Source organism: Corythoichthys intestinalis, chromosome 19 (assembly GCF_030265065.1).
Source record: "Corythoichthys intestinalis isolate RoL2023-P3 chromosome 19, ASM3026506v1, whole genome shotgun sequence".
NCBI lineage: Eukaryota > Metazoa > Chordata > Actinopteri > Syngnathiformes > Syngnathidae > Corythoichthys > Corythoichthys intestinalis.
In genome coordinates, this window is record NC_080413.1 from 37240749 (window position 1) to 37261955 (window position 21207).

The window sequence follows — 21207 nt, forward strand, 5'->3', positions numbered from 1 at the left end:
GATTGTTCTCAGCACTTTTATACAATTTTTTTCTCATATCAGTAAGAAGTAAGCACGTAAATATTATGCACTAAAATTCATGTTTATATGATGGAACACCATTGCAGAAGCTATGAAGGGAAAAGTTTTCATTTTCCTAAATGCTTAAGTTATTAAGTGCAATTTTTTTTTAAACACATTTTATTTATTCTGAGTTTCTGTGCGGTATCAATATTGTTGTTTTTTACTTAAGAGGCAGGGTCTGTTGTTTTTAGTTGTGATTTCTTAAAAACTATATTTGAATTTAAGAGTAAATATTTATCGTGTTTAAATGGGTGTACTTGATCTATTAATATATACTGTATTCGCACTGTGTTATTGTAAATTGGTTAAAAAAAATTGGGGGGGTGCAATAATATCGCATATCGCAATGATTTATGAGAATAATTATCGCACACTAAAATTTGTTATCGCGACAGGCCTAGCGCTAACCTTTTCTCTTAGCCTATATAACCCGCATGTACAATGCGATGTTGTAACTGTCTCGGTCGGGTTGTACCTGGAATAACAAATTCCACCAGCCTGCCTGTGTGGTCGTTAAAGAATCCTCACGTGAGCATATTGAAATAGCCGCTGTCCTCATGAGTGACATGGCTTCTTTTCACATGACTGGCCGTTTTCTTGGCTCTACTCCCTCGCCTGCAAATTGTGAGAGCTGGTCATGGGATCAATCCATTCATACAAACTACTACTCATTGTGCAGACTCATAATTAGTCATAATTAGAAGGTCACGCAAACAGTAAGTGATGTTCACAATGACTAACCAAGTCAACCTTGAGAATTACAGAATTGGTTGGCTTTTGAGTTTGACGTAGTCAGTCGGCGCGTTTCGAGAGTGAAACTTTAACATGAGACTCACTGTCCATGCTCCTTGGAAAGCAATCATCCCTGTTTCGTCTACATACTGTGAAGTCTGTAAAAAGATTAGTTTTAGTTTTCACAAAAACACAACAAGGGATAAGGTTTTGTTTGCCTAAATCTGCCTGTTCCCAAACACTAGAAAAAAAATGTTATTAAAAATGGCTCACACGGGTGTTGAATTCAAGTTTCCTGCGTTGTTATAATATTTTGCTTTTGGGTAACCTCGGTACCTACAAGTTATGATATACTGTAGGTGCTCTCTCCTGCCGGGTTCAGGAGTGAATTGAAAGTAGTTTCCATTTACAATACTACCATTCTCCTAAACATATTATACTAGGTTATTATTGTATGATTTGAGGGTTTTTTTTTGTCTTTTTGTGTTAGAAAAATAGTCAATTCCACAATCCAACTCTGGCAACTTTGTGATACTTAAATCTAAGTAATGATCAAAGATTGAATTGTGTGCTGACCCCGAATTTAGTTTTTGAAAAAATACCTCAAGTTGTAGAGTACGGTACTCTTTCCCCATTTCACCAGCTAGAAGTTTGATATCCTATGATCATTTTCTCTGCTCTGTAGGGTAAGACAAGAGGAGTAAATCAGTGACTGTTGTGGTCTTTCCATTAATGTACAGTGCTGCAAGGAATGTTGTGGCACAATGCAATACCACACTGAAGGTGGTGAACTCTGAATTTAGACTGTTTGGTCTTCGGTGTTACCTCAAAACGGAACGTCTGAAATTCTAGTACAGTGGTACTTCTACGTACGAATTTAATTCGTTCCAGGACCTGTGTCCAAATTGTCGTATGTCGAGCGAGATTTTCCAATTAGAATTTATTATAATTCGATGAATTTGTTCCACAGCCCAAAAACCTACGCTAAATCCTTCATAAATACTGCAGGTACAATGACAAATGGCAATTACACATAGCAAAACAAACAAGTTATAAATACAAATCGGAATTCTAATAATATACACTGCTGGCCAAAAGTATTGGCACCGCTGCAGTTCTGTCAGATAATGCTCAAGTTCTCTCAGAAAATGATTGTAATACAAATGCTTTGGTAGTAATATCGAAATTTGTTTTGCTTGCAATGAAAAAACACAAAAGAGAATGGAGGGGGAAAAAAGTAAATGATTATCATTTTGCACAAAACTCCAAAAAAGGGTCGGACAAAAGTATTGGCTTCCTCGGCTTATACTTGGTAGCTCGACCTTTAGACGAAATAACTGCGAACAACCGCTTCCGGTATCCATTAATGAGTTACTTACAATGCTCTGCTGGAATTTTAGACCATTCTTCTTTGGCCAACTGTTCCAGGTCTCTGAAATTTGAAGGTGCCTTCTCCAAGCTGCCATTTTCAGATCTCTCCACAGGTGTTCTATTGGCTTCAGGTCTGGACTCATTGCTGGCCACTTTAGAAGTCTCCAGTGCTTTCTCTCAAACCATTTTCTAGTGCTTTTTGAAGTCTGTTTTGGGTCATTGTCCTGCTGGAAGACCCATGACCTCTGAGGGAGACCCAGCTTTCTCACACCGGGCCCTTCATTATGCTGCAAAATTTATTTGGTAGTCTTCAGACTTCATAATGCCATGCACACGGTCAAGCAGTCCAGTGCCAGAGGCAGCAAAGCAACCCCAAAACATCAGGGAACCTCGCTATTTTTGACTGTGGGGACGATGTTCTTTTTTTGAAGGCCTTGTTTTTTTTCTGTAAATTCTTTGTTGATGTATTTTCTCAAAAAACTCTACTTTTGTCTCATCTGACCAGAGAACATTCTTCCAAAACGTTTTTGGCTTTCTCAGGTAAGTTTTGGCCAACTCCAGCCTGGCTTTTTTATGTGCCTGGGTCAGAAGTTGGACCTTCCTGGGTATCCCATCATAGAGTCCTTTTTCATTCAGACACCGTCGGATAGTACGGGTTGACACTGTTGTACCCTCCGACTGCAGGACAGCTTGAACTTGTTTGGATGTTAGTTGAGGTTCTTTATCCACCATCCGCACAATCTTTTGTTGAAACCCCTGGTCAATTTTTCTTTTCTATCTACATCGAGGTAGGTTAGCCACAGTGCCATGGGCTTTACACTTATTGATGACACTGCGCACGGTAGACACAGGAACATTAAGGTCTATGGAGATGGACTTGTAGCCTTGAGATTGCCCATGCTTCCTCACAATTTTGCTTCTCAAGTCCTCAGACAGTTCTTTGGTCTTCTTTCTTCTATGCTCAATGTGGTACACACAAGGACACAGGACAGAGGTAAAGTCAACTTTAATCCATTTTAACTGCCTGCACGCGTGATTTAGGTATTGCCACCACCTGTTATGTGCCACAGGTAAGTAACAGGTGCTGTTAATTACACAAATTAGAGAAGCATCACATGATTTTTCAAAGGGTGCCAATACTCTTGTCCGGCCCATTTTTGGAGTTTTGTGTAAAATGATAATGATTTAATTTTTTTCCCATTCTCTTTTATGTTTTTCATTGCAAGCGAATAAATGAAGATATTACTACCAAAGCATTTGTGATTGCAATCATTTTCTGGGAGACATTGAGCATTATCTGACAGAATGGCAAGGGTGCCAATAGTTTTGGTCAGCAGTGTAATAATAATATTCTAACGAATTGGGTTCTAATGGGGCAGTCATGTTTTGCATGCTGTTCCTGAACAGACTGACGAGAGAGCGAGAGAGGTGCTTTAAAATTTTTACTTTCCCTTTTCATGTTATGTTGTTGTTTGCGTCGGCTACGGTGGCTAGTAACCGTGTGGTGTTGCACAAGTTCTAAAATAAATTAAAGACCTGACGGAGGTGGCGACTTCCTTGCCAATGTTACAATAAAAATAATAGTCACTTTAACTTATAAAGACTCGCGAACAGACGTCGAGATCGTAGATATTGCCATCATTTTCATCTTAATTACAACGGTAAGCGTCACCTTTATCCTTTTTTTTTACCACCTGCACTAACCTTCTTGCAACCCATGTTGATTTTTCTCACAAGAAAATCCGCTGTGCTGCCGTCTTGGGGGAAAACAATAAAATTGCGACACCCTTGTAAATTGTTGTATTTCGAGCGTGTTGGCACACGTCGAGACAAATGACGAGTCAAATTTTATGTCTGGTATCGAAAGGATCGTATGTCGAGGTATTTGTATGTCGAGGTACCACAGTGCAGTGAATATTTATAAGTAGTATTTAAAAATACTACAATATAGTGGCTGCACGCAGGATGATCTGCAAAGTCTTTTGACCTTTAGATAGTAATCCTTCTGTGTTTTTCCACTTGAAAATCAGGCATCTTTGCCCAGCCTAATATTTTGTGCATTTGTGTGATGTGAATTATACACACAGTTGTGTTACATGTCCCTTTTTTGATGTTGTGGGTACTTAACTTTCCACTCCAGACTCTTCCCTCTGGTTAGAGAGAGCATAACCACTCATCCGTTTATTGTCCTTGCTTTTGTCCCTTTAGATCGCCGGGGATCATCACAATGGAGGACGTACCATCTTTAACACTGTGATCAACCTCAAAGGCCTCTTCACGACAGTCTGTCCCAGACTCACAACACCGTCACCATGGGGGGAATAGTCCAGATGCACTTCACCACGGTGGACTATGTCATTTTTGCGTTGCTATTGGTGGCTTCAGCTGGTATCGGTTTATTTTATGCCTTCTCCGGTGGACGCCAGCGTACAACACAAGTGAGTTTTCTTTAAAGTTAAGCAAAAACTGAGCTTTAGGTCTAAACAAATGTATTTACCACAGGAGTTCCTGATGGCTGACCGCTCAATGAGCTGGCTACCTGTTTCTCTGTCACTGCTCGCCACTTTCCAGTCAGCGGTGGCAATTCTGGGCGCGCCCTCTGAAGTGTACACGTTTGGGACGCAGTACTGGTTCCTGGGCTGCTCATACTTCCTGGGACTCCTCATCCCAGCCCATGTTTTTATACCGGTCTTTTACAGGCTGAGGCTTTCCAGCGCATATGAGGTATAATGGGCTCAAAGGTTAACCATTTACTTGTAGGTAAAACAAAATGAAGAAAATTACAGTTTGGAAACTGCAGTTACATTTTTTCTTATTCAGGCTGTTGAAGTACTGTATAAAAGTTTGTGAAAGTATGTACAACACCTGGCAATCAACAGTTTTGGAGGGTGGTCATTCAGCTGTTTAATTGTGTAGCAAAAAAGAAAACATTGGCATGAGCCAAAACTAAATTCATTTCAAATGGCAACTTTTGAAACGATTTAAGACAACTTCATGACCTGTAAATAGCCAGAATCTCAATCCAATTTTAATATTTATTGTGGAAAATGGTCAATAACAAGGCTCCAACATGCTAAACTGATCTGGCAACATCATCATCAACCACCTGTTAAAGGTGCTATGAAATGGTGCTCTGGTAAAATATGAAAATGACTGCACTATTGTAATTTTACTAGGGCTGTCAAACGATTAAAATTTTTAATCGAGTTAATTACAGCTTAAAAATTAATTGTAATTAATCGCAATTAATCGCTATTCAAACCATCTATAAAATATGCCATATTTTTCCGTAAATTATATATATATTCTGTAAAATAAATTGTTGGAATGGAAAGATAAGACACAAGATGGATATATATATTCAACATACAGTACATAAGGACTGTAGTGGGCATTTCACTCTACTGTCATTTAAATCTGTCTATGCTGTCCTCACTCCGAAGCGTCTACTTTTTCCAAAGCTAGTGAACGACGCCTTAATAATCACACTTCTTCCTTTTTCATCTGATTTATTAATAAAATGGCCTCAAACCATTGTCCTCTTTAGACTGTAGTAAAACTCCCAAAAAAAGTACACAAGCATTGCATTAGCAACAACGTTAGCTTAGCACGCTATACAGGTTCACTAAACATAAACAAAAAGCGTCTCATACAAAAAATATAACATTTCGCTTACTAACATAATATGTACATTCTTTACAACAACCATACTTGCGGACAAATCTTGTCCAAGGATCATATAAGCACAACATTACCACGTAGGCGTCAGCCCGAGACGTCGTGCAGCCATATTGAACTGGCAAGAAAGCAATAAACCATGTCGCAAAGCGACCACAAGAGTTCGCTGTTAGACAGCACAAAAAACCTTGCTTTAGAACTTACCAAAAGGCAGAATACTGTCTGAGTTGGACATGTGCGTTAATTGCGTCAAATATTTTAACGTGATTAATTTAAAAAATTAATTACCGCGCGTTAACGCGATAATTTTGACAGCCCTAAATTTTACATTTAGAAAAGGAATTTGGCACTAATATCTGGCTATTTTTTTTACTATTTCATAGTGGGGAACGCCCACTTTTTTCCGGCTATTTTGGTTGTGACATTACAAGCAGAATTGATGCTCATGTCTAGCATTCTCAAAGTGTGTTCGCTGGTTAGTTAGTTACATGGTATGAAAAATTATCTGAAGCTTTTGGAATTATATAAAATAATTCATAAAATAAAAGCATAAAATCACCATCAAATGTGATCTGATCTTTGTCAAAATCACACAGATGAAAAAACTGTGTCTGCTTGAACTAAAACCACCCAAAAATTTATAGGTTTTCATATTTTAATGAGGATAGCATGCAAACAATGACAGAAGGGGGGGGGGGATAAGTAAGTGAACCATCACATTTAATATTTTGTGGCCCCACCTTTGGCAACAATAACTTCAACCAGACGCTTCCTGTAGCTGCAGATCAGTCTGGCACATCAATCAGGACTAATCTTGGCCCATTCTTCTCGACAAAACTGCTGTAGTTCAGTCAGATTCCTGTGATGTCTGGCATGAATCGCTGTCTTGAGGTCATGCCACAGCATCTCAATGGGTTGCAAGTCTGGACTTTGACTTGGCCACTCCAGAACGTGTATTTTTTTCTTCTGAAACAATTCTGAAGTTGATTTACTTCTGTGTTTTGGATCATTGTCTTGTTGCAGTATCCATCTTCTTTTTAGCTTCAACTGTCTGACAGACGGCCTCGGGTTTCCCTGCAAAACATCCTGATAAACTTTTGAATTCATTCTTCCATTAATGATTGCAAGTTCTCCAGGCCCTGAGGAAGCAAAACAGCCCCAAATCATGATGCCCCCTTCGCCATGCTTCACAGTTGGAATGAGGTATTGATGTTGGTGAGCTGTTCCATATTTCCTCTACACATGACATTGTGTGTTACTCCTAACAATTCAACTTTGGTTTCATCAGTCCACAAAATATTTTGCCAGAACTTTTGTGGAGTGTCCAAGTGCCTTTTTGCGAACATTAAACGAACAACAATGTTTTTTATAGACAGCAGTGGCTTCCTTGTGGAGTCCTCCCATTAACACTGTTCTTGGTCATAGTTTTACATTTAGTTGATGTGTGCACAGAGATATTAGACTGTGCCAGTGATTTCTGTAAGTCTTTAGCAGACACCCTAGGGTTCTTTTTTACTCTCTGAGCTTCTGCGCCGAACTTGGGAGAGAAGCAACAGTGCCAAACTCTCTCCATCTGTAGACAACTTCTCTGAGTGTCGATTGATGAACATTCAGACTTTTAGAGATTGTTTTGTATCCTTTCCCTGCTTTATCCAAATCAACAAACCTTGATCGCAGGTCTTCAGACAGCTCTTTTGACCGAGCCATGATGTACATCAGACAATTCCTACCAGGTGTGTGTTTTATAATGGGCAGGGCAGCTTTAAACCACTCCTCAGTGATTGGGCACACACCTGACTTAATTTTTTTGGTAAAAATTGGTTTCAATTGCTCTTTAAGTCTTCTTAGGCAGAAGGTTCACTTACTTATTTCTCCCCCTTCTGTCATTGTTTGCATGCTATCCTCATTAAAATATGAAAACCTGTAAATGTTTAGATGATTTTAGTTAAAGCAGACACCGTTTTTTCATCTGTGTAATTTTGACAATCATGATCACATTTGATGGTGATTTTATGCAGAAATGTGAGAAATGCTAGCAGCTATGCAATGTAAATGAAATGTAGCTAGCTAGCACATGTTGACAAGTTGACAGAACGGTCACATGGCAACAAGAGAATAGAAAGCTTATGGATAGCATGCTAATAGACTGCAAAAATCTGTACCTCGTCTGTGTGGAGAATTTTTAGTGGGTGGGGCCAAAGCAGCTGTCAAAGGAACAGTAATTTGCATCTAATTTAGTTATTAACCCTTTATGGTCACTTTTTTCAGATTTGTGTCCAAAATGTGGTCTGCCATCATTTTAAAGTCAATTGTAGAATTTTATAGCACGCCTCAGAGACTGCAAGCTGTTTCTTTAATAGAGTGTTTGCTTGCTCATTTCATTTTTTTTTTGCCTGGGATTGTATAGTATTTGATCAAATAAATAATTTCATCAGATGAAAGCATTAACCAGTATTCCTTTTTCCAACACGTTTTATGAATCAGAGTTTACTGTGAAGAAAATGATCAATTGTAGACTCCACTGATTTATCATCAGTTGATATAACATGTCATCTTTCCTCTTGTGTTTGTTTGTCCTTCAAAACACCCCTTTCTCCCATTTCTCCTGTGTTTGTCTTCTCATGATAATCTCAGAGGTCAGCTTTTTTATCTGTCCTTTTCGAAATCTTATTCTTGACGCATTAACAGACAGCAAAAACAAGCAACATTAAATGACCGTCCTTCATGGTTTTTTAAGCTCTTCTCAAATCAAGGACACTTATCAGTCACTTTCAAGTCTATGACCAGAAAACATTGCTTTATTATCGATAACTATGAAAAATGACTCTGAGATTATATGTAATGGGCATTTCTTTTTGTCTGTTTTTTTGTTTTTCTTTTCTCTTTTTTTTGACAGTATCTGGAGCTGCGATTTAACAAGACAGTCCGTATATGTGGAACGATGACCTTCATCTTTCAGATGGTATCCTAACCCTGGGATTCATATTTCAGTCATAATTATGTAACTATATTCATGTATGTAGTCTGACTGAAATTTCATCTTACCAAAGTGGTAACCAAGCCCAGTTGTGTTCAGTAATGAAACTCAACTGTACACAACTAATTGAAAATGGGTTTTTGTTAAGTGCGTGTAATTGCATAGTCATGCTACATATATATTGTATCTATACTATGTACAATATTGTTTCACTTTAAAGTCTCAAGTGTAGCAATGTAGTGTTCTTAATGTGCAATCATTTTTACCGTATCTGTAGGTCATCTATATGGGGGTTGTCCTTTATGCACCGGCTTTGGCACTCAATGCAGGTGAGATAATAGGGAAAAACAACTTTTTGTTGTTTTTGCATGTAACCAATGAACTTCTTTTTAAAATTGACCATGATACACGTCCCTGTTACGGCTTGTAATCTCGGCAGGAAAAAAAGGACAATTATTTGCTGACAAGTTTTGTGACTCCCAACGGCACAGCCATTGCAGACGGAATTGTTTTAAGTGATTTATTTTGGAGCACTACAAGTGCAACATCCTCCAGGTTGAGGGAAAATGGTTTACAATATGCAGTGGAGGGTTATATTAAATATACTGTATATTTTTTAAAATGTAGCAATCTATTGAGGCAGGTTCAACACTTACAGCAAAGCAAAGGGTTGGGTTAATAAGGTGTCCGTTCACAAAATGTTACATGAAAACAGTTTATGCAGGTCATTAAAAAATATTAAAAGTCATTGAATAGATTTTGTCAAAATTTAGGCCTGAAAAAGCATTAAACTAAATATTCGAGGCTTTAAAGAGGATGTAAACTTGATGGTTAAAGAAACTTTTTTTACGTAATATATTAGAGGTGTCCGATATTACCGGATAGCCGAAAATATTGGCCGATAAAATCATTTTAAAATGGTATCGATAGTATCCGTTTTTCATCATTGGTTTTGGGCCAATATGCATGTTGCCTTCAAAGTGAATGTAGAAGCCTTCTGCCTTTGTTAAAGTGCTGGTCACAGCCTAGCACAGCAGTTATGCCTGTTGACCACTAGATGCCTCTAAACTAAGATGCTTGGGATTTGTTATGTAAGCGTTCCATTTGCATTCATGATTCATGAAAAATAAACTCATTACATACAGTACCTCATTCACTGTACTGAAGCTTAGTCCTTTGTTATTTTGAGCCAGAAGTTCTGTGTGAGCCATGTGTGATATGGCAGTGTCTTATTGGCATTTTGCACTTGCACTTGATCCAAAAAAACTGATGTTTGCACTATTTTGAATTCATAAATAAATATAGTGTTGCAATATATGCACTTTTTCCATGACTTCAGTTGAAGTTGTTCCCTTATTTTTCACAGAATTTTTGGGAAAACCTTGAAGTTGTTACACTTACCATTATTAAAGTATCTAGTGGGGCATCACACTACAATTGGTCATAAAATGTTAAGTCCACGACCGCAAATATCGGTATCGGTTTGATATCGGTATTGGATTTTTGTAGTTGGACAATATCGGGATGTCAGTTAGCAGTTAAAACGGATCGCAAACGAAGACATGATGCTAACTCACTTTAGCTAATGAAACGGCTTTACTTACTGTATATGATTATATACATTATAGTGATGAGTTCCTACTTCCTAGTAAGATATAATATTTAATAAATGCAACTTTGATATCCAGTTTTCTGAATGTTCTTGCCTCTACATGCAAGTCAGGCAGGACAGCCTGCTAGCTAGCCTCTGGCGTTAGGTTAATCTTACATTAAGAGATGGTGTATGTGTGCCTTTGTAGACATTCGGCTGGGAGTAATGCTGTACATCCTGACTTTAATCCATTTGAATCCATTTTTTTTTTTTTTTTTTTTCATCTTTGGGAAGGGAAAAAATCGCATTCATACAAATACTTCTGGGGTACCTTGTGTCCGATTAGATATTACATAGGCTCACTGCTTCACCATTTTCGATCCAAAAACCACCAAACCAATCAGTTATACAATGGGGCATCTGAGAATTTCATGCTCCTTAACAATGGTCTCTAGGAAAATATGATGGTCAATGGTTATTTAGGAGGCAGAGTTTGTGTAAGGTCAAATGTAAAAGTTCACTGTGTATGTGTAAAGTCTATCGTGCATGTGTTCTTACTGTCCTTGGTTTTGTAAATTAGTAATTTTATGATTGTGAAGAGAAATGGGTTATGTTCATCACAGACAACAGATTATGAAGATGCTGTGTTAATAGTATTGCTGTGTTTTATTACAGTCACTGGTTTTGATCTATGGGGAGCAGTGCTTGCCATGGGACTTGTGTGCACTCTCTATACCTCTCTGGTAAGTCAGAAATTCATGGGCTACAGTTACTCCTTTTCATCATGCCTTAAATTTGAATAGATTTCTGTTATTTTACAAGTGTTGTTTGTAAAATATGCCTGTTAGAGAATGAATGTCCTGCGGTTAGAGTATGTAATGAGTGCTGCAATGATTAATCGATTAACTCGAGTATTTCGATTTGAAAAAGGCTGCGAATCAAATTTTGCTGGTTCGAGTATTTGTTTAATTAGAGTTGTAATGATCTGTTTTGAAAGTGTTGCATTCAGTTTTTTTGATTTGGGTGGACACACTGCCCTCTAGTGGCAACACTGAATATACCATAACTCGTCAAACATGGCTGAATCCAGCTGCTCCCTGTTAAGTTCAACATAAGGTATATATACGTATATATACATATATATATATATATATGTTTATGCATTCGTTATTTAGTTTAGAAGTATATTTAGTAGTTTCTTGTTGGAATATGTGTTTGTTTGAATGTTTTGTTAAGACCTTTGTTTAAAAAAAAAAAAAGTTAGCATTTTATAGCATTAAGCGAACTTTTGCTATGCAAATTCTTCTTTTGTACTTAGATCCTCATTTATTGATGTTTTTAGACTGTTTGAGGCGAGGTTCAGGTATTTTAATTTAGTTTTATATTAATTTAATGCTCCTTCGATAAAGTGCAATCTTACCTCTCCTACAGTTCATTCTGCAAAGCATTAAATGTTTGTAATCCGATTACTCGATTATTCGAACAAACTAATCAATAGATTGTTTATTTAAATATAATCGATAGCTGCAGCCCTAAATAAGTTTTCGGCTTTGCTCCCACCAGAATCTAATAAAGTCCGTAATGTCTCTAACTTTCCGTACTGCTTTCGAAAATTGAGAAAAAAATAAGATTGAGGTGTGTATTATATAGTTTTGTAATGCGACTGTTTGCACAATATTTATAAACTGTGTGAAACCACATCCTTAAGTTTTACACCTCTGGATTATTTTATTGTTTGTAGCCCTGAACTCATTCACTGTCATTGACAGCGATCGACGTTAAACTTATTTGAGCTGGCAAAGGTAGCATCGAGTGATCATGTTTCACTGCCAATGACGGCGATAGATGTCCAATCCGATTTGACAGGGGGCTGGCAGTGATTGAACAATTGCCGCTAGCCTTCCCAGTCAAAATGGATTGGATGTCTATTGCAGTCAGTGAGTTAATACATAAAAATAAAAACAAAAGTTTTAAACCCATTCTTTTCCAACCGATTCCAACCTTCTAAAAATGATGTTATCGGGCCCGATTTCTGATCACATAATCGGATCGTAGCCATCCCTAATGATTACTCAATACTGGACAATATTTTGTACCTAGTAGTGGTATAATTGTTGGTACTTATTTCCCTTAGGGGGGCCTAAAGGCAGTGATGTGGACCGATGTCTTCCAGACAGTGGTAATGTTTGCTGGGCAGCTTGCGGTTATCATTGTAGGAGCACACCAGGCAGGAGGAATTGCAGAGGTCTGGAGGAAAGCCGTGAACGGCAGCCGCATTGCAGGACTAGAGTGAGTTAAGAATGTACTGGTGGAACTTTCTTTACAGCTCAAACTGACCTTTTAATAATTGTGACTCATTTCGTTGTAGCCTCAACCCAGACCCTTTGGAGCGTCACACCTTTTGGACATTGGGAGTGGGTGGAATATTCCTGATGCTGGCTCTGTATGGGGTCAATCAGGCCCAAGTTCAGAGATACCTCAGTTCTCGCACGGAGAAAGAGGCTATTATGTGAGTGCAATGCTGCTTATACTCAAGTTATATCAGGGAAATAATTTTGTTCTCAACCTCTGTCTTCTAGGTCGTGCTATGTTGTTTTCCCATGCCAACAGATCGTCCTGTGTTTAGGATGTTTGATGGGGCTGGTTATGTTCGCTCGCTATGGAGAAGACAGCCCGTTAGATAAGGGTTATGTCAAAACAAATGATCAGGTCAACTTAATTGACGTTTAAGGTTTAACATATCCATGAAGAAAATGCATCCTCATCCTCACGTGTATTTGGCAGATGGTGTTATACTTTGTGATGGACGTATTTAAGGATCTGCCTGGCCTCCCAGGACTGTTTGTTGCCTGTCTCTTCAGTGGAGCTCTCAGGTAAACAATTCAGGAAAGCAATGCCCATCCTCATTTTAATATGAGATGGTGACTGTGTAGTTTTTTTTGTAGTTTTTTTTTATCTGTCGGTTTTCAGTCATGTGTATTTACTATTTAGATTTCCATGGCAAAGGGGGTTTGCTAATTGATGCTAAATCTTTGAAATGGTGATTGTACACCTGTCAAAGGAGACTTGAAAAACATTGGATAGAAACTCAATCTCCATAGATACAAAAACATTTAGATACCTTATTTTTTGTATATTGACATTTTGTTCTCTCCTCTAGTACTATCTCTTCAGCCTTCAACTCCCTGGCAACAGTAACCATGGAAGATCTAATTAAACCTCATTTTCCCAACATGAATGAGTCGAAAGCTACACTACTGTCCAAAGGATTGGGTAATTTGTGTGTGTGTGCGGTTGGGGAGAAATGTAATATTGCCTGATCAATTCATAGACTATTGGCCAGTGGTAACTAGGCATGTGCCTGTATGAGATTTTGTCAGTATGATAACCTTAAACAAAAATACCGCAGTTTCACGATATTGCAATTACACTGCTGGCCAAAAGTATTGGCACCCTTGCAATTATGTCAGATAATGCTCAATTTCTCCCAGAAAATGATTGCAATTACAAATGCTTTGGTGGTAATATCTTCATTTATTTTGCTTGCAATATAATAACACAAAAGAGAATGGAAAAAAAAAAATCATTATCATTTTACACAAAACTCCAAAAATGGGCCAGACAAAAGTATTGGCACCCTCAGCCTAATACTTGGTAGCACAACCTTTAGACAAAATAACTGCGAACAACCGCTTCCGGTATCCATCAGTGAGTTTCTTACACTGCTCTGCTGGAATTTTAGACCATTCTACTTTAGCCAACTGCTCCGAGTCTCTGAGATTTGAAGGGTGCATCTCCAAACTGCCATTTTCAGATCTCTCCACGGGTGTTCTATGGGATTCAGGTCTGGACTCATTGCTGGCCACTTTAGAAGCCTCCAGTGCTTTCTCTCAAACCATTTTCTAGTGCTTTTTAAAGTATATTTTGGGTCATTGTCCTGCTGGAAGATCCATGACCTCTGAGGGAGACCCAGCTTTCTCACACTGGGCCCTACATTATGCTGCAAAATTTGTTGGTAGTCTGAATAATGACATGCACACGGTCAAGCAGTCCAGCACCAGAGGTAGCAAAGCAACCCCAAAACATCAGGGAACCTCTGCCATATTTGACTGTGGGGAGTCTTTTTCTTTGAAGGCCTCGGGTTTTTTTTGCTGTAAACTCTATGTTTATGCCCTTCCCCAAAAAGCTCTACTTTTGTCTGACCAGAGAGCATTCTTCCAAAACGTTTTTGGCTTTCCCATGTAAGTTTTGGCAAAGTCCAGCCTGGCTTTTTCATGTCTCTAGGTCAGAAGTGGGTATCCTATCATATAGTCCCTTTTCATTCGGATGCCGACGTTTCGTACGGGTTGACACTGTTGTACCCTCGGACTGCAGGACAGCTTGAATTTGTTTGGATGTTAATCGAGGTTCTTTATCCATCATCCACACAATCTTTTGTTGAAATTGCACGTCAATTTTTCTTTTCCGTCCACATCTAGCGAGGTTAGCCACAGTGCCATGGGCTTTACACTTATTGTGGACACTGCGCACTGTAGACACAGGAACATTCAGGTCGTTGGAGATGGACTTGTAGCCTTGAGATTGCCCATGCTTCCTTACAATTTTGCTTCTCAAGTCCTCAGACAGTTCTTTGGTCTTCCTTCGTTTCTCCATGGCCAATGTGGTACACACGACACAGGACAGAGGTTGAGTCATCTTTAATCCATTTTAAGTGGCTGCAAGTGTGATTTAGTTATTGCCACCACCTGTTATGTGCTACAGGTAAGTAACAGGTGCTGTTAATTACACAAATTAGAGAAGCATCACATGATTTTTCAAAGGGTACCAATACTTTGATCCGGCCCATTTTTGGAGTTTTGTGTAAAATTATAGTGATTTAATTTTTTTCCTTTTCTCTTTCTCTTCTCTAACCCTAATCCATTGCAAGCAAAATAAATGAAGATATTACTACTAAAGCATCTGTAATTGCAATCATTTTCTGGGAGAAATTCAGCATTATCTGACAGAATTACAGGGGTGCCAATACTTTTGGCCAGCAGGTGTATATCTCTAAAATGTGTTATTTTGAGATGTATGGGTTAAATACAAATAAATAAATACAATACAATTCCAAAGCACACTCTCTTGTATGACAATTTTGAACAGTTTGAATGGTGGTTTGTGTTAAATGGAGACTAAGCTGTTATTAATGTGATTTCTCGAAAAAAAAGAAATGAGAACTTTACTATCTAACAATAACTCAAACACTAATATGCTTCCCCAAAGCACAATACAAACGGACACTTAAGCCGTTGATTAGTGTAGTAGCTAGAAGAATACAAACAATGCAATTGGCTTCATTTCCTCACCTTTGACAGGAGGCACACTGGATCTAACAACACAAATGACAATCTAATGACAATCTAACTAACTTCGTAAGTTATTGATTCACCATCCCAACCTCAGTGTAGCAGACTAGCAATAAACTCTCGCTCTCTTGCTCTAATCACTGGTGTGCACACGCACCCCTCACTTTACACACAAACAAGGACCCAAACAGGACTGCTCATAGCTGCTGGCAAAAATCAATTTTCAAATTAGTTGGCAACTAACTTATTAATCAATTTGAATTGAGTTAATCGATTAGTTGTTGCAGCCTTAGCATTAGTTTTTAAAAATATATCTATCTAAGGTCTTGCTCTGTATACAAGTAGACTTGTGATTTTGTTTTTGCGAAATGGTTTCTAAAAAATGTTATGTCACCCACAGCGCTGGCCTACGGCCTGGTATGTCTGGCCATGGCTTACCTCGCCTCTGTAATGGGATCTGTGTTGCAGGTAACAAAACTTTTCACAAGCATCTGAGGGCTATTTATTAGATGCATGTGAAATTCATTGCGCTCTTCTCTTATTGGTTATAGTGATGTAAACAGAAAGATAATTTTCTGTGTAGATGAGTGCATTTGAACTGTAGTGGTGTCACCTCTTGCAAAATGTTTGTTATGTTATTGTTATGATTTATTAACATATTGAAGGCTCTAACTTGTCCATATTGAATATTCCAATTTGAATGTGTTTTTTATATACAGTATATGCAGATGACAGTTACTTTTGCTCTTAGCACAATATTGCTTTTATTGTCCATAGAGGGCATCAAAAATAAATAAATAAATAAATAAGTAAAAACTATATATGTATGGATAGGTCTGATGCCACTGAACATTTTGAGTGGTCGCAAGTAAAAAATAATCAGAAATGACCTTGATATTACACTTTAAAGCAACGTTCCAAAATGGAACGTTTTTTCCTATGTGTCGCAAAAAATTTGAAAATGTTGCGTTCCAAAAAAATTTTAATTTAATGATTTATTAACATATCGAAGGCTCTAAATTGTCAATATTGAATATTCCAATTTGAATGTGTTTTTATATATATGCAGATGACAGTTACTTTTGCTCTTAGCACAATATTGCTTTTATTGTCCATAGAGGGCATCAAAAATAAATAAATAAATAAAAACTATATATGTATGGATAGGTCTGATGCCACTGAACATTTTGAGTGGTCGCAAGTAAAAAAAAAAAAAAAATCAGAAATGACTTTGATATTACACTTTAATGCAACGTTCCAAAATGGAACGTTTTTTCCTATGTGTCGCAAAAAATTTGAAAATGTTGCGTTCCAAAAATGTTGCGTTCCAAAAAAAATTTAATGTTATGATTTATTAACATATCGAGGGCTCTAATTTGTCCATATTGAATATTCCAATTTGAATGTGTTTGTTTATATACATGCAGATGACAGTTACTTTTGCTCTTAGCACAATATTGCTTTTATTTTCCATAGGGGGCATAAAAAATAAATAAATAAATAAAAACTACAGTGGGGAGAACAAGTATTTGATACACTGCCAATGGGTTTTCCCATATATGTATGGATAGGTCTGATGCCACTGAATATTTTGAGTGGTCGCAAGTAAAAAAATATTCAGAAATGACTTTGATATTAAACTTCAAAGCAACGTTTCAAAATGGAACGTTTTTTCCTATGTGTCGCAAAAAAAAAAAAAATCAGCACACAAGGGTTAAGTGTGTGAGGTTCATTCAGCAAAAACGTTTATAGGCGAAAGCAACATTGCATATTCTCTCCGGCCAAGAAAACAAATCTTACCGTGTGTGCAAGCCTGTATGGAGACTGAAGACAACACGAGTGCCACAACCAGACACTGCTACGATTCAGGCTAACCACACAAAAAATCTCATCAATTATGATCACGTGACGGAAACTATTGCTCATTCTCGTCTCATCAGATGAAAACTGGAATTCGTCTCATTATGTTTTTGTCTCGTTACCGTCTCGTCATCGTCATGAAAAAAAGTGTTCGTTGACAATATTTTCGTTGTCGTCATTGTTGACGAAAACACTGGTTATCATTTATAGGGCACACCGCATTATCAGGCGCAGTGGTAGTGGTTGGGGTTGCGTTATACTTCCACTAGATAGTACTGCGCTAAAGGGAATGTCATACCATGATTAACCAATGTTGATCCATAAGGTGCATCGGCTTATAAGGCGCACGGTCTGCTTTTGAGAAAATTGAAGGCTTTAAGGTCCTCCTTGTAGTACGGTATCCAAAATGAATATTGGCTCTTCTACAAAATGTCTGTTTAGTCATGTGGGAACTGCAATTATTTTGAACACAATGAATGCAGTAACGATTAGTAGCTTAGTTCAATCAGAATCAACTTTTTTTTTTTTTTTAAATTCACACAAACCTTGGTGGTCTAATGTTTGTGAAGCGTATGAAGTCATCATTTGGAATTGCAACAGACTTTCCAATCATTTTTATTGCTACTCCATCTGGCTGTGATCATCCAATCAAACAAAGCAATTTAAATTTAAGTTTCATCCATCAAGGCCTTGATGTGTTCATAACAGTTCTGTTTTGCATGTATTGTCCACTTGATGGCACAGCGGAGCATAGTGAAGCTTAGGTTGAATGAGTCAATTGGATGAAGTTTTTAAAACTCATTTTTAGGTTTATGAATGCTCCTCCCAGCATTGACTTATTGGCAGAGGTAGGTAGAGTATCCAAAAAAACGACTCAAGTAAGAGTAGCGTTATTTCAAAAGAATATTACTCAAGTAAAAGTTGTCATCCAAAAAATGTACTCAAGTACAAGAAAGTATTTGGTGAAAAGACTACTCAACTAATGAGTAACGTTGTGAGTAACTGCTTTTTTTTTTTTTTTTAACAGTGGTATTTTTTTTCTCAGCACAAGGTTATATGAACTGTTATAATGATACTGTACAATAACCCATTACATAACAACATTAAGTCAAACAAATACAACAAAAAAACATTGAATTCCAGCAAGAGAGAAAAAAATGACAGAAATGAAGCATTATTTGTCCAAAGAGAATGAGTGCCCTCTAGCGGAGAAAATAGTTCCTAATTTGAATAAAATTTAGTTCCTACATAGTTAGTTATGAAATTAAAAGAATCATATCTGGTTTTCCGTGGTCAATCGATGCCAAATAAAATAAAAACTGGGAGAGAGGTTAAAATCCGTGCTTTCGAGTCATGTGGAGGGCAGCACTCTATTTCAAATATTTCTTTTTTTTTTTTTTTTTTTTTTTTTTTTTTTTTTTTTTGGTGCTTTAAAGATGCCATGTGATTGAACAGACTGGCAATATCATAGAATGGCAAACTTGCATCTGACTGGTATAATGGAGTCATGAGTATTGTTGCGACATCTCTTTGGTGAAAGTGGTAGAGCTAGTCTTGGCGTCCTTGGCAAAAAAAAAAATCTAACACGTCGAATAAAAAGGAAAAATGTAACGACTCTTGTGTAGCTCAAATTAGCGGAGTAAGTAGCGTTTTTTCTTTACAAATCTCCTCAAATCAAAGTAAAAGGTATGGCTTAGTAAAACTATCTTTGGAGTACATTTTTCTCAAAAAGTTACTCAAGTAAATGTAACTGAGTACATGTAACACTTTACTACCCACCTCTGCAAATTGGGCAGTCATTCCCATTAAATGTAAGTAAGTCAGGTAGTTGTACACAAGTTAGAGTTAAAACTACATGAGCTACATCTCCCCTTTCTACACTCAGGCAGCCTTAAGCATCTTTGGTATGGTGGGTGGTCCCCTGCTAGGACTCTTTTGCCTGGGGATGTTTTTCCCTTGGGCCAACTCCATTGTAAGTGCATTTCTTTAACCCAGTATTGAGCTGGATCGGTATGATGTCACAATATGTGTAATATTTCTCTTTTCTATTTCCCGTAACGTTCCCAGGGGGCTTTGGTTGGATTAGCAGCAGGGCTCGCCATGGCCTTCTGGATTGGCATTGGCAGTTTTGTAATGCGTCTGCCTAGTGCTGTGCCACCGCTCAGTACTGCCACGCAACCCCCTTTTGTGAACATGACTACTACAGTCATGACCTCATTGATCAATGGCACCACAACCAAACCTAGGTAAAGTCATCTGTAAACCATACTGTGTGAGGCATCACAAAGAATGCTGAATCCTACTCTGACTTTCACCTCTTAGGCCGACAGGTGTTGACGCAATCTATTCATTGTCCTATATGTGGTACAGTGCTCACAACTCCACCACTGTGGTGGTAGTGGGACTCCTCGTCAGTCTGCTTACAGGTAAACCCTATTCTTTGCATGATATCAAAGTAACTTCAGTGTTTTTGGCAGCCCTTAATCATATTTTAGTCATGTTTATTTTTCTGGTTTTATTCTACGTCAACTCAAAATGTTTTAGTCCAAAAATATAGGTTTCCAACAAATTGGAATTAACATTGACAGACGAGCGCATATTGTAGCGTCCCGATCGCATATTTTTCCACCGAGTCAGAGTCAGTCACCTGATTGAGAATCTGCCGATATCGAGTCCCGATCAGATACCGGATTTTTCTCCAATCAAAAGTTCCAAACATGCTACAGTACTGTTCTTTTTCTGGGAGTGTTGGAGAAAACGTTTCTTTTGGCAATACCATTGTATTTCTGGATTATTTTGTTACTTTTTAGCTCTTAAAAAAATATAAGTGTACTGCCCAAAACAGTTTCCTTGTGCATTGCATATCCTCCAATAAAACAAGGCTTGGTCTCTTTTATATGTAGTAATTAGTTTGTGAAACAAACAAAGAAACATGCAAGCATTCAACACCACACTTCACTTGAGCTGCAAGCTATGTCAAGTCCTGCTGTATGGAATCTAAATTTTCATAGCCTTTTCCTCAAACACACGTACTGCATATTAACAGGTAGATGTAACTTACACATAATATGAGGCAGAAACAGAATGCACTCAACAGCGTCAATGCACTGTAATTAGAGCTGTCCCGACTAGTCGACGTTGTCGACGTCATCGATGACGTAAATACGTCGACGGGCAAAACATACCGTTGACGGATAATAATGGGTTAAAAAAAAAAAATTACATGCGGATAAAGTTTAGAATGGCGGGCGCTCGCGATGCAAGCGGTTGTTACTGGCACCCCCAAGGGGGCCGCTGTCATTTCAATGTGACCGGCATTGTCAGACTTGAGCAAAGAGGAAGAAAGTGGGCGAGCGAGAGAGAGGGAGCGAGATCGGTGAGTTGGGAAAGTGCGCGGGTAGCTCGGAGTTGGTATCCCCCACGTTTTTGTCTTGGTCAATAAAAGTTCATAAAGAGCCATCTGACGCCTCTCGGTGTTTTTACGCACGCCGCCGCCTTCCTGAGGAGGAAATTGGACGAACCGACAACGAGCCAAGTGAATCGCCGGTTCACTCTTCACTACGGCGAGGAGTTGAAAACACCGCCAA

At 38.1% G+C, this 21207-nt stretch overlaps 1 protein-coding gene across 4 annotated transcripts in view; it reads left to right on the forward strand.

Moving 5' to 3' along the window:
- Nucleotides 1-21207, forward strand: part of slc5a6a (solute carrier family 5 member 6a) — a 66729-nt gene that overhangs the window by 23781 nt on the left and 21741 nt on the right. For all 4 annotated transcript variants that reach the window (XM_057822252.1, XM_057822251.1, XM_057822254.1 and 1 more), the window contains exons 2-15: nucleotides 4375-4604; nucleotides 4669-4890; nucleotides 8741-8806; nucleotides 9099-9150; nucleotides 11088-11155; nucleotides 12547-12701; nucleotides 12781-12921; nucleotides 12992-13121; nucleotides 13197-13285; nucleotides 13573-13685; nucleotides 16161-16228; nucleotides 19506-19592; nucleotides 19688-19866; nucleotides 19943-20046. In XM_057822252.1, coding sequence (XP_057678235.1) covers nucleotides 4479-4604; nucleotides 4669-4890; nucleotides 8741-8806; nucleotides 9099-9150; nucleotides 11088-11155; nucleotides 12547-12701; nucleotides 12781-12921; nucleotides 12992-13121; nucleotides 13197-13285; nucleotides 13573-13685; nucleotides 16161-16228; nucleotides 19506-19592; nucleotides 19688-19866; nucleotides 19943-20046 — 1600 coding nt within the window. In that variant the 5' untranslated portion in view covers nucleotides 4375-4478. The remainder of the gene's footprint in view (nucleotides 1-4374; nucleotides 4605-4668; nucleotides 4891-8740; nucleotides 8807-9098; nucleotides 9151-11087; nucleotides 11156-12546; nucleotides 12702-12780; nucleotides 12922-12991; nucleotides 13122-13196; nucleotides 13286-13572; nucleotides 13686-16160; nucleotides 16229-19505; nucleotides 19593-19687; nucleotides 19867-19942; nucleotides 20047-21207) is intronic.